General features: G+C 37.2%; 1 protein-coding gene across 1 annotated transcript; it reads right to left on the bottom strand.

Annotated features, from left to right (window-relative positions):
* Positions 1–2112: 2112 nt before the first annotated feature.
* Positions 2113–8625, bottom strand: LOC144967771 (uncharacterized). The gene is made up of 2 exons (XM_078905390.1): positions 8314–8625; positions 2113–5152 (listed from the first exon to the last, which is right to left on the bottom strand). The coding sequence occupies exons 1-2, from the start codon at positions 8495–8497 to the stop codon at positions 4173–4175; spliced, it is 1164 nt and encodes a 387-aa protein (XP_078761516.1). The 5' UTR covers positions 8498–8625; the 3' UTR covers positions 2113–4172.
* Between the last annotated feature and the right edge of the window lie 5829 nt (positions 8626–14454).

Below are 14454 nucleotides of genomic sequence, written 5' to 3'. Positions count from 1 at the left end.
ATTTTAAGTGTTGCTGTTGGCTAGGGACCCTTTGTAAAGCGCTTTGAACACGTTTGGTGGATATTGCACGATATTAAAGTTCAAGCTCAAAAACAAAACAAACAAAACAGATGATGCAGATGATGCAATTGTGAGAGAAGAAAGTCAGAGCTGATTCACTGGAGGTGCCATATTATTGTGATCAAGCAACAGTTACTATTGGGAAGCATGGAAAGAAGTATAATCTTTGCGTAGTACCCAGAAGGTGTCGAGTTTGACTTGCCGCTGTGTGGCCTTGAGCAAAAGACACCTCTCTTAAGTTCACTTTGCGGCGCTGCACTGCGGCTGACTCTTGGGTTATTCCAGTTTCCCTTGGAATAGATCATAAAATACAAATTTTCCCGTATATATGAGTGTCGGTGGGTACTCGTAGGTACGAAAGTGCTCGATAATGATGGTTAGAGCTAATATAAAATATAAATTGTCACTCACATTATATGGCCGAGACGTTCGTTTCGGTGGGTTTATTCCACGTCCTCAGTCGGCGTAATGTCCGGACATTACGCCGACTGAGGACGTGGAATAAACCCACAGAAACGAACGTCTCGGCCATATAACGTGAGTGACAATTTATATTTTATATATATATATATATATATATATATATATAATATATATATATATATATATATATATGGTGATATATATATATAAAAGAGAGATAGAGAGAGAGAGAGAGAGAGAGAGAGAGAGAGAGAGAGAGAGAGAGAGAGAGAGAGAGAGGCACCCAATCGGGACGCCTCTCTAATCGTCCGAGTCAATTTCTTCCACAGTTCACGGTCTTTCGCTTTGTTTTTGATTTTATGTTTTTAAGGGTTTTACGGCGCTTGCAACACATTTAGGTCATATCAGCGCCAGTAAAAAGGAATAAAATGGGATAGTAAAAAGTTCTGGAACTACAATTAAAGCACCCAAGAAAAAGTAAGACAATGGGGAACTAGGAACAAATAGGGATCAGACGCAGACCCCAAGAGCACACCACCAATGTACCTAGCCCGAGACCACCGACAAGTCCCATCCGGACACAAGCACAAAATCCAACAAAGAGGAATACACTCAAATGCCCACATTATACATTAAAAACAACAAATATAATAATACATAACAGAGAGATGATTTACAAGGAAAAAAATAGCATCTCCCAAAACAATAACTATGTATTTGACTGTTTCCCTCCCAACCAGGACTCCCGAACAGGGCCAGGACAAAAACCAAGTAATCTCATTCCAAGACAAAGACAGAACGCATGTTGGAAAACAGATATAAGGGGAGACCAGGACCCCGCCCAGTCTTTCGCTTTGGATCCTATATCTATATTGGATAGAGTGGATCTCGCCCATCAGATGACATCATCTGAACACTACATCATCATAAATTTATGTCCATTTGCTTAAATTTTAAATACCTCGTGGTCAACGAGCAGATTACCACAATGATATAACAAAACAGCAATGCCCTCGGTGATTTTTCCTGTGGTTAAACACTTGACACATTTTATCCCATTCTTCACATGTACGAATGGTTACATATTATGTTTGTTTGGTTCTTGAAGGTTTTACGGCGCTTGAGACACATTTAGGTCATTTCAGCGCCAGTAAAAAGAAGAAAATGGGATACTTAGTCCAAAAATTCTAGGTTTACAATGGAAAGCTCACGAGAAAATGTAAGAGAAATGATTCAATTATAGGGAACAGATGTAGATTACAAGAGCAGTTTGAAAAAAGTTCCTAAAAGTTCCATTCAGACACAAGCACGGGATCCCACTAAGAGGAATGCACTCAAATGTTTACAAACCTATTCAAAACGAAAAATGTATAGTACAAACAGACATGATTAACAAGGGAAAATAATCTCCCAACTAGAATTATACATTTGACTGTTTCATTCTCAGCCAAGGACTACAGCAAGGGCCAGGACAAAACCAGGTAATCCCATTCCAAGACAAAGACAGAAAGCAACTCAGAAAACAGATATTGGGGGAATAGAAGACATAGAAAGTGACCTCCTACCGACAAAGGGAGGTCAACCCCACCCCCCCCCCCCCCAAAAAAAAAAAATAACAACAAAACAAACTTAACAGCCAGCCAATGATTATTAAGATAGAGGCAGTGTATGTTATTGTAAAAGAGAGCAAGTACATGATCACATGGCACATGCAAAAGTACTGTATAAAATGGGATCTTGGTTCCATGTGGCCTCCTGGGAAAGCAATTAAATTAAACGAATTTTGTTAAACTCTCTGAAATTAATCCGTGATAATGTTCTAAAAACGTCTAAAGTAGTCCTTAAAATAGACAAACATGACATATTTAAATTTGTAAATATTTGCAGTGAGTTAAAGTCAGTAACAGAGGGTTTTAAAAAGGTCCATGGTTCGAATCGTAATTTGGTATGAGTGAGTGGACTTTTCTATGACACGTAGATCTCGTTTAAAGGCCTTACCTATGAGGATAACATGCTTTAGTGAGGGTAAAGATAAGTAAATAATACATGCACGTATCGGATGATAGGTAGAGAATACTATAAAGATCTGAACAGGTGTATATGAAAGGTGCCAGACAAAGCAAGAAAGAAAAATAGAAGAAAAAAAACATCCCAAAAAATCAGTTTACCTCGACTGATGAACAAGTCGTGTGTATGAAAGGTGCCAGTCGAGGAAGACTGATTTTTTGGTATGGTTTTTTCTTCTTCTTTTTTTCTTTCTTGCTTTGTCTGGCACCTTTCATACACACTTGTTCAGATCTTTATCTTACACTTGTGCCTGCTCCTTAATTTCTTAATTTGCAAAGAATACCCATTTGAAGTATCTTTATTGGTCTTTATTATTTTATGAAAATATTATAAACAATCAATCAAAATAAAACATAAAACAAAAAATCTACAAACAAATAACAAATGAGAAACAACAACTATAACAACAGCAAACCAACAGAAAAACAATAGGATTCTGAGAATAGATCAACGATATAGTCGGGGGACATTTACGGTTTGGCCTGGACAAAATTATTAATAAATTCTTTTAACGGCATCTCGTAGAAAAACCTTTCTTTGACATTATATAAAAAATTGGACAAAATCTATAATGCCAAATTTTTAATAGTATTTTTTTTAAAATGAACTTTATGTACTTTATGTATAATAAATTTCTATTAACTGTCTTTCAAGGGGAGGCAACTGAAAAATATCACTCGGAGTTTTATAATTAATGGAAACAGCACACTATAATATGTTCACATCAGTCTCGATTTTCCCACGTTTGTTGCATCATTTATTTAGTTTCTACGACAGCGTCAATAATAGAAGTTGCTGTAGTTATGGCCATAGCAGTTGTAGCAGCGGCAGAAATATCAGCAGCAGCATTAAATTATCAATACAATTACAAGTAATAATAGTTTTTGAGTCGTAGTCGTAATAGTGGAAGCAGTAGCAGGGACAGGAACATTATACTGTTGTAGTTGTTTTGTGGTGGTGGTATGTTGGTGGTAGTGGTTGTAATGGTGGATGCTGTGATTGTGGTATTGATGATAGGTAGCGATAGACGACAATAAAAAATGATGGAATGAAGATGTAATTGGTTCTGTTGGTTTTACAGTATAATGGTTGTTTCGGATGTAAATGAAGAGATGTATGAAACAAGAAAACGAAATGAGATCTCAGCAAAATATTTTAGCTCAAAATGAAAGGGTCAAAGATTGTTTTCTGTTGTAATTGTTTACTTTAATATAAAAAATGTTATCGAAGATCATTATTGCTTCTTGGTAAGCCGGAAAAAAAACACAATTAAAATCCTATCAATACGTGGTCACAGTGCTAGAGTGTAGATAAAAGCAGAATCTGGGGAGCCCTAGCGGTACGTTAAATCGGCAGATATTCTGAATATCATAGACTTTTTTTAATATCTTAATGGTGCTGAGATATTGAAATGATGACTAGTATGAAATATATTGTCATCGAACCAACTGAAAAACTCGGAAGTTTCTAAAATAATTATGCGCACATAATGTCAATGAAGTATCAAATAATATAAGCCCAGTGATACATTGTCGGATGATGAGCTCGGTAAGGCTTCTCCGAATTCACAAAGTTGTGATTTACACAAAGTGCCATTTTAATTTTAGTCAATCCCCTTAAAGTTAATGATTTGTAGCTGCCGTTGACTTAGACGATATGATTACTTTGAATTTTGGTTGGGAATGCGTCGAGTCAAGCTGGTGAGTATCGTCAACCAACTCTCCATACGTCGTAGGTTTTGGTATTTTGGAGCAATGGCTCGGCTCTGAACAGTTTGGAACACGGGTTTCGGGTTGAGGCGGGTCTAAATATACTGTTTCTGTGTGTGATATGTCATTTTCATCAAGAATAAATGTTGGAGATGTGGAACGATCTGTTGAAATATGATGAGATGTTGCCGCTTTAAAACGGAATCGCCTTTCTGACTGAGGGAGAACATTTGATGCATTACGCACTCCATAAACGTGAACTGAGTGAGGTGCTGAGTATTCTAGACGGTCGTAGCTTGGGCGCTGTTGCAAAGGTGTGCCCTGATGGGAAACGGGCCACCCCTGAGTATCCTGAATTCTCCTGGCTTCGTGAATGTCTTGAATGGCATGCAGGACTTGAGATTGGAACTGGATTGTCTCTAGGTCGTTAAACTTTTGAATTGAAGGCAAAATGCTCTTGAAGAAATTGACATGGCGAACGCTGTCGTCAAGGTCATTGGACTCCCCATGAGTGGGTTGCTCATCTTCAATCATTGATTCCGTTTTTATCTTTATCCTCTTTAGAGATTGTTCACTTATCATCTCAGTGTCATTCGTCTTACTGTCATTCGCAATCTCAGCATTTCCGGACATCATCTTTTCATCGCCCTCATCGTCATCATCATCATCATCTACATCCTCACCTTGATCATCATCATGATCTTCGTAGGTTAACACAAATGGATCTTTCTCCTTCTCGACGTTCTTGTTTAGAAATGTTAAATGTTTACTGTATATGTATTTTTTGACGGTCTTTTTCTTACTTCCATCAGATGATTTCGCCATGGTTACCCTACGCTTATATTTTTTGTAATTGTCCCTGATGTTTGTCCATTTTTGTGAGAGACACTTCCCTGAGGATGAAAAGGAATAAAGAAATATCTTAAAGTAATAATAATAATAATAATAATAATAATAATAATAATAATAATAATAATAATAATAATAATAATAATAATAATAATAATACCTAATAAATATAATAATAAGCATATTTCGATAGCGCTTTTTGTCGAAACCTCAAAGCCCTTCATAAAGGCTACACAGCCGAAGTTAATCCCGGTTGCTGCAGCGTTCAACGAACAATAATAATTGCCGACTATCTTTTGGATAAAAAGCAGTCTACGTCACTATGTCAAGTCAAAGTCCAATCAAAGTGTTTTACGACAAATCGTCTTCCACGCCTGGATACCCAATCATTACCAGATGGAGAAGGGGAATCATACAAAATATCGTGCGTGGCACCCGAAATCGAATGCATCCCTTTGTTTGTGAGGAAAGTGCTCTAGTAACTGTGCTATCGTGGTCCTATTTCAAAATAATCATTTTTTTTTCTTCTGATTTCTCTTTTAAAAATTAAAATCATCTTGACGTTGAATATCTTAAAGTGAGCTTAAAATAAAACTTTTACAGATTTCAATGTGTTTATGAGTACAGTGGAAACCAGATAAATTCACGCTTAAAGTCAACTTCTGCTTAAAGTCACCAAATGTTTTTGGTCCCAAATTTCTGTTCTTTATGGACTCACTCAGTTCACGTTTATGGAGTGCGTAATGCATCAAATGTTCTCCCTCAGTCAGAAAGGCGATTCCGTTTTAAAGCGGCAACATCTCATCATATTTCAACAGATCGTTCCATATCTCCAACATTTATTCTTGATGGGTTCCATTGATAAATTCAACCTTGCTTCGTCAACCAATATTGTTGGTCCAGGGGTATTAGCTTTGCCAGGATTGCGCTATTATTATCAATTGTCTGGAATCCTGTTCATCAAGATGTGGATCTCAGAGTCCTTTGGACTTATTGTAGGAGTTTGAAAGATTAATCGGTTAAACTTTCGACTTACAGTTACAGGCAAACGGACTAGGTGTGGATTTATTTTTCTTCTGCAATGCCTAGCGATGTGAATTTTAAAAAATGAAATATGTTGTCATGACAATTTTAAAACTTTTGTTTGTATACTGCAATAGTAGGTTACCCCCTGCAATCAAAAATTCAATTTTATTCAAATTTAAAAGTTCGCCACGCAAAGTATGAGTCTTCACATTCGATAATATTTTGTCTAAACTTTTAGAAAAACCGAATTATGTTAGACTCGCAAAAGATGCCACGCAAGTAGCTTGAAAACGGTGCAACGCAATCATCCCATGACTTAACCCTCCCATTCAAGGTCCGTTTTCATGAACGCGGACTAGCGCTTAGTCTCTGACTTTAGTCAATGACTTGAAAAAATCGGATTTCATGTGAGCTGAAAGCAAGTCCCAGACTAAAATCAGGGCATATTCGGACAAAGTTTGGCCAAGTTTTAATAAATTGGTTAGGTCGGACTTCAGCTTAGTCTAAGACTAGTTACTAGGATACATCATAGCGTCGACAAGATAGAAGCTATTTTTAGATTGAGAGCTTCGATTCGAAAGGAAAATACGTCGGTTACGAATGACAGAGGCAAAAGGTGTCTTGTTGTTATTGACACTGGCTTTAAAAACTTTAACCATAACGGACCTGACGCCACAACTCAAGACCTCTTTCATTCATTTTGCAGTGTAACGATCAACGTCACGACATCATATTCTTTGCCGTCCATCAACAAACAAAAGCTTGAAGCTGCTTTTTTCGGATTAAAGAACACGGTCCCATTGGGTCTGGATGCAACGTTCATGTGCAAAAGGCCACTGAAACCTTGCAGTCGTGTTATGTTCTGTGAGCAAAATTCTGACGCATGGTTGTCGTCATTTTAATCCTCTGAGTCTTCTTCTCACATTGATTGATAATGAAATCTGGAATTCATTCGCAGTATATCTGACTGATGCAAACGGCTGTCACCATGATGTTGGTCTCATTGTCTATCATCGTCCACAGAAGTCTTTTCTTTCCAATGCCTGGGAGTTTGGAGGCCGTACCGTGATCGTAGCATTTGTTTATTATGATATTATTGACACTGGATTTGGAACAATGGTAGAATCTTGATGGAATACGCTAGCTCAGTAAAATTGATTTTTTCGCAGATAAAAATGTATTTTTGATATTGTCGTTATGTTTCCCCTTTACGTTACTTTTTCTTCCCAATGGGATGCACGGCGCGCAATGGAATACACGTAGAAACCGATGCCTTTACGGTTCAAACGATATCAAAGTTTAGTTCATTTTGAGCTGTCAATTTGTTTTGCTCTCTTTAGAGCTTTGATAAAAGTAAGAAAAAGTTTGTTAATCTTGTATCTCCTGAGACATTTAGCGTAGAATTTTATTGGCTTTCACCTTGATGCCGGCATTGTTAAGTGTAACACTTTGTTATGGCGCTACAGGCTGCTAAGTTCTGGCCAGTTTGTCTTGACGCTCAGTATAATATTATTGCGAGCATGACCGTCTAGAGTGACTAAAGTACGCCATGATTGCGAGTCATGACCATCTTTTCTAGCATTACGGACAAGCCCATCACAGCTGTCTCCATGGCAACATCATCATGACATTTCAAAATTATATGTGTGCAAAAACCATAACGACTTGATGGGGGGAGGGGGGGGGGGTAGTGCAGCTCAGCAGTAGGCTATGGACTTTGCAATGCACCCCGGAAGATACCTAGTTCTAATTATAATGAATATACATCGCGTTATGAGGCCTTCAGCAAGCCACCTCTCCCTAGCTCAATTTGCGGCGCTGCGCTGTGGCTGACACTTGGGTTATTCCAGGGGGGGGGGGGGGGGGGCTCTACCACAACATTAATTTGCCGTCGTAGCCGATCATGAATGGCATTTAAAATTACAGCGAATGACGAAGTGATATGAATAGGTAGAGAGGTTGTTGCCGATTCCTAAGATCCGCTGTTCGCTCCCAAGGTAGACTTCTCGCTGAATAAATGCCAAGTCTTTACGGCTATCTATACCATTACCCGGCGAATAAACCCCGGGCTCTTCACAGCTCTATTTCTTAGTTTAAAATATTTGATTAAAAATATAACGTTAGGGCTTTTCTGTTAAAGGCAATATGTGTTATGAGCTTTCAATAAAATTGCACTTACAGATTCTATTTTGAGCCTCCTTACTGAGTGTTAAATAGTTGGGATCTACTATACTGCAAATTTCTTGCCAAGCAACCACAGTGGAGTTCCTAGTTCTGTAGTCCTTCAAACTTCTATCCCATAGCACAGGTCTTTCCTTAATTAATTCAATTAAGGTCTCCACATTTATATGTAAATAATCCATTGTGAATATAATAACGATTTAACTGAAATTAACCAGTCGACGTGTAGTGTGTAGTAAAATGGCGAGGACGAAGACGGCCACGCCGGAAATAGACACGTCAAAAGTCTGTGTCATGCCCTTGGCGTTACACACTTCGTGCTTATTACGCCGCGCATACAAAGGCAGTCGTTCACGTTTTTCAGCTGGCCGACGCTGAAGATGAGCTTAATTTGCCAGTGTGTCTTTTTTTTTGGCCAAAATTCCATTTTTAAAGAAACGAAACAAAACAAATCGTCTGGTGTCATTTGGCGTATATATATATATATATATATATATATATATATATATATATATATATATATATATATATATATATATATTTATATATATATATATATATATATATATATATATATATATATATATATATATATATATAATATATATATATATTATATATATAAGGGTCGAAATCGACAACACTCAGCTCTTTGTTATTGTTTTTAGTCATCCTTTTTATAAGTAGTTCTCACTAAATTATATCAATCAGACTGTAACTGAATTACTATTATAAACGTTGAAGGTTGTACATAGTTTTGTGTGTTGGAACAGTATATCCCCCTGGCGGATGCTGTGAGTTTTTAAACATAGCTGGCATGTTGTGATGTTTTATTAATTTTTTAAAAAAACTTGTTTCTATCTTTACTCAATAGACATAGTTTAAAACATCTAATAGTAGATCATTTAGTCTTGCGAAACTACATGTATTGAACGGCAAGCGACGTTTCAGATCACTTCATTCATTGATATTAATGTATTGCCCAAATAACTAGTCAAAATAACCATACCGTTTGGCATTTAAAATACAACAATCTGGTAACACGATACTGTGCAAAGTGGAAAGGGGTATATTGAATGTGTAGGCGGCAGCACGGTGATCACGGCGAGAGAGCGAGCGAGCGAGAGAGAGAGAGAGAGAGAGAGAGAGAGAGAGAGAGAGAGAGAGATCACGGCGACACACACACGTACACACACACACACACACACACACACACACACACACACACCTGAACCGTGGGCGACCTAGCATGATGGTATGAGGAGCACCTACGCCGTGTACAAACCGCCTACTAATTGCTAAAAGAAGTTTCTGCGTGTACGTCATGCGATTGAAAACCGGCGTGACAATTTGTGACCCATCGCCTCACAACGGTACTAAGTCGGAATAATGGATTGGATGAAAAAAAGCAACGATCACACTTAAAGTTTTGACCACTGGGGACAATTAAGGTTTTGTGTGTGTTTTTTTTTTTTTGGTTAAAACTCAGTCTTAAAAATAAAAGAAAATGAACTTTTTAACTTTGTTTGTTTTGTTTATTAGTTAGTTTTAAAAAAAAAAGTTTTAACGTGTGTGTGTGTGTGTGTGTGTGTGTGTGTGTGTTTTGGGGAGAGAGAGAGAGAGAGAGAGAGAGAGAGAGAGGGGGGGGGGGGTAAATGGTTGGATTAAGATCGACGTATTCTTATTTGTAGGCCTGATAACCCAAATTGTTATAAGCTCATTTCAATTATGGAAATAATCTCAAGCCAACGCAAAATATAATATATCTATAATCCATTACAACCATGTTAAAACTAGCCCATAATTGCATTCGATTATCAGACCTGCAAATGTGAGCACGTCGATTATTTTTGACATTGACATGGATGATATGACATTTCAAGTTTAAGCAGTTTTGACGAGTCAAGGGCCATCTTCATTGATTTGAACTTTCTTAAAAATCACCAAAATGAGAAAAAGGGTATTTTGCAGTCGTCTGAATTGGACAGTGATAAGGGGCACATTTAAGGCACCGGGATGGTTTTTTTTTTTTTAATTGAGCTTTATATATAGAGCAATATCCACTAAATGTGCTCGAAGCGCTTTACAAGGGGTCCCTGGCCAACAGCAACATTTAACATGTAGGACGGGACATGACGCCTGTTAGTCGATATTACAATTTTTCGTACACAGACAACGCTGTTAACAGCCAGGTACTCATTTTACACCTGAGTACGGTGAGAGAATGTGAGTAAAGAGCCTTCTCCAAGGACTCAACTATGCGCCGAGCGCTAGGCTCGAACCCTGGACCTTCCGATCCGAAAGCGAGTGTCATACCACAAGACCACATAGCCGCACAAGTATTCAAAAACAATTTTAATGGGATAATCTCAACCCCCACCCCCACTACCCCCCCCCCCCCTTCCCCCGCCAAAAAATAATAAAATATATAAATTAGATAAATAAATATGTCATATACCAAACAACAATAATTGATTCTCGTTCGTCTACGAGCAGCAATATAATATTTAAAAAATATTTTTAAAAAAAATAAATTGATAATGATAGAAAGAAACCCATAAGAAAAAGGAAACGACTACAACACGTTGTGTTCCCAAGCGGTCACCCATTTAAGTTATATCCACGTCTGACGTTGCTTGACTTCGGTGACCGGACGAGAACCCGATATTTTCAACGTGGTATGGTCGTAGGCGATGGTCTCAATATGATGCGAAATATTAAGAGTAATTTAAGAAATAATAATGATTACATAATTTATTAAAAAATTGTTTTGTGGCAATCTTTAGTGCTGGCTGGTCTTGAATTAGGTCCAGTGGTTTTCCATATTTTGTGAACCTTGGTCTATTTTAAAATGTTTGTGTGCGTGTGTGTGTGTGTGTGTGTGTGTGTGTGTGTGTTTGTGCTTTAGTTTGTTTTGTCTTTTTGTTTGTAGGTCTTTAAGAAATAGAAGCCTCCTTATATTTTTACTAAATCAAATGCCCGTTGTACGGTGGGGGGGGGGGGGGGGGGGGTAACTTTCATTTATTTTATTATTATCATTATAAATAAGGAAATCAAAGGTTGATTTGAACAGTAAAATTAGGAAATCTCTAAATAGCCAAATAATTATAGCTTGGTAAATAGGCTGGTACTGTTATATATCGTGCATCACGCATAGGCGGTTGGGGAATTCTGCTTTGCACTGGCAAAACACATTGTTGTATTTTAGCCAGAAAACGGCAATACATCAATCGATTAACCAGTTAACTGTCGTACTCTGGAAAAACACGTATTTGAAAAATTGGCCAGAAAATCGTCCTTCGCATATCGATCGATTTAAATGACTCTCATCTTGGAAAAAAAACCTCTCAAACCTGGGACTTCCGCGAAGTCCTAGGTGAGGGAATTGTTGCTAAGATGAGGGTCATTTAAACCGATCAATATTCGAAGGGCGAGTTTTCTGGCCAAATTTTTTAATTCGTGTCTTTCCAGAGTACGACAGTTAACTGGTTAAAATAGCCCTCAACTTATCGAACCTTCTCAAACCCTTGACTTTATTTTGAAAATTTTGGTTTAGAGCATTTTATCAAGTCCGGGGTATCTTAATTGATCGCTATAACATGTAACAAAAGCGATCTGGCCAAAAACTGATAAAAGTTATTTGTCAGCGTACGGCAGAAATTGATTTAATGACCTCTTTGATCACCGTTGAACTTGGACGGTAGTTAATTTCATGGGACCTGCTGGGAAATCAAGTTCTCGATAAATTGACAATAACATTTGAAGTTTGCTTTATTTTTTTTTGGGGGGGGGGGGGGGGGGGGGATTTGTTGTTGTTTTTTTTGTTGTTGTTTTTGTTGTTGTTTTTTTGTTTTTGTTTTTGTTTTTTTTTTAAGCAATGGTTGGAAAATAGTAGGCAGTTCAACTCTGTTTTAGAAGAAACTGAAACAAGTATCTAAATGGTAACTTGAGAAAACATTGAAATGGAAAGTGTAAATAAATTATTAGCAGACAATTAGGTTGGTAGATAGATATATAAATATTTGATTTCTTTTGTATTGATCAAATGTATATATATATATATATATATATATATATATATATATATATATATATATTATATATATATATATATAATATTCCTCTCGGAACTACAGTACTGTGCGACAAGAGTACATTTAGGCAACCTGCATTGCTGAGCTGTACTCTTTATTTTTATGTTTATTTTAAATTGCTCGACACAAAATCATAGTGAGTATCTCGTAAATGGTTGGACAACATCAGCTGATTTTAAATAGGGTATTAACGACTTTCTCATACTTTCTATCTATCAACTGAAAATGATGCATGACTATTATTGAAGTTTGTTTTGTTTTTTTTTTTCCCGCCAAATTCACCTGTCTTTATTTTTATGATCAACAAGTTTACGGTGAAAAAATTATTCTTCCTGCATTACTGTGAATTTTTGTGTTATATTGATGCTATGAGGTTAAGTAAAATACTCACAACACCCGCCAGTCGGATATAAATATAACGTACCGTCACACAAAGCCATGCAAAACCTTAAACGTTTATAGTCTGATTGATAGAATTTAGTGAAAACGAATAATTAAAATTGTTGTCTAAAAACAATAACAAAGTGCTGAGTGGCATAATTTTTGTTCCATCTATAAACCATGCATCATTAATTTGATCTTTTCTTTAAATTGTATTCTATATAAGAGATCGATCCCGGGTGCAGTCGAGATTTTTTTCTGACACCCCCCCCCCCCCCTCGTTCACCCAGCAGTGATTGGGAGAGCTGGGTGTGTTAGATCTGGCGGGAAATACTTTGCGATAAACTAGAGTAGCGTCCTATCCGTAGAGTAGCAAGCAATTATTGTTATTGTCCGTTTCACGCTATAGAAACCGGGACTAACTCCGACTCCATTGGCCTAGTGGCTCTGAAGGTCTACAAGATCTGAAGCATTTTCAAGTTTTTCGGTTTCATAAAAAGTGTAGATACGTCACTTCTATAGATTGAGCATGAGTTTTAACATTTATTTAATGTCTAGAAATTTTAATGACTTTCAAATGCTGCAGCTGTCTTTCGGAGGAAGAAAAATACAAACCTAATGGAGTTTCACAATCGGAAGTCACCAATTATGCTAATTTCAGAACGTGTAGTAAAAGTAAAAGGGGAGATAAGAGTGCATTTTGGAAAGCATAAACTATCAAGAGACCTTCCGTAAACGATGCATAATGTACTTTCGTTTTTACCTAACCAATCAAAAAGCAGATTTGGAATCTACTACATTTTGATTAGTTAACTGAAACGAAAATACAAAGTCGCGATCGCCTGCCTGCAAAACATATCTTTAGACAACCTTGTACATTCCATATGGACATGTACGACTCCAATTAACCAGTTAACTGCTGTACTCTTGGAAAACACGTATTTAAAAATTTGCCCAGGTAACTCGTCTTCCAAATATCGATCGATTTAAAGGACTCTCATCTTGGCAAAAATTCTCAAACTTGGGACCTTGAAGGACAAGTTTTCTGGCCAAATTTTTCAAATATGTGTTTTTCCAGAGTTTTGAAGTTAACAGGTTAAACTCTAACCTATTAAGCCCGAGTGCCATGTTTTGAAATTAGTCCCAATCAGGGGCGTGGCTCTATTGGTTCAAATGGTGCCTGGCACCATATCCATATTTTAAAAATGGATAACAGCATTTTTTTAAATATATAAAACTGAGAAATGGTATATATCGCCTTTTATCAACAGTGCGAAACAGACTCCCTTTCTGTCACAACGCCTTCTACCCACGCTTTTCTCCCGATTCACACAGTCCGTTGATGACTGTCGTCAGCGACTGTGTACTATGGCTGAGCGAGTGACTGGATTTCCCCACTCAAACAATTCCAAGGAGCGGATCTTTGCTGGCTCCATTAAGGCTATTACTATAATGTACTATAATGTTGCCACATTGAATACCTGGCTCGAATTTTTACCATCTTCACATACGAGAAAAAAACCCGCCTCAGGTGCCGAGGAATTTTTGCTCCAACTCTGTTGGACTGGGGGAAAATAGCTAATGTTGGTCATTTACGTCCTAGTCATAGTATGTAACTTCGACCATCTTTATTATTATCGAAATCACGATTATTAACAAGTTCA

The sequence above is a fragment of the Berghia stephanieae genome, chromosome 3, assembly GCF_034508935.2.
Source record: "Berghia stephanieae isolate SIO BIC M18660-M18661 chromosome 3, UCSD_Bste_1.3, whole genome shotgun sequence".
In the NCBI taxonomy this organism is placed as follows: domain Eukaryota; kingdom Metazoa; phylum Mollusca; class Gastropoda; order Nudibranchia; family Aeolidiidae; genus Berghia; species Berghia stephanieae.
This window is presented reverse-complemented; position numbering and strand designations above follow the sequence as displayed.

What these genes read in the sequence shown, in the direction of transcription:
- LOC144967771 (XM_078905390.1), bottom strand. Translation starts at nt 8,497, where the DNA reads ATGGATTATTTACATATAAATGTGGAGACCTTAATTGAATTAATTAAG. An exon ending in GGAGGCTCAAAATAGAATCT is followed by an intron (nt 5,153 to 8,313) that starts GTAAGTGCAATT and finishes TTTCATCCTCAG; the next exon opens with GGAAGTGTCTCTCACAAAAA.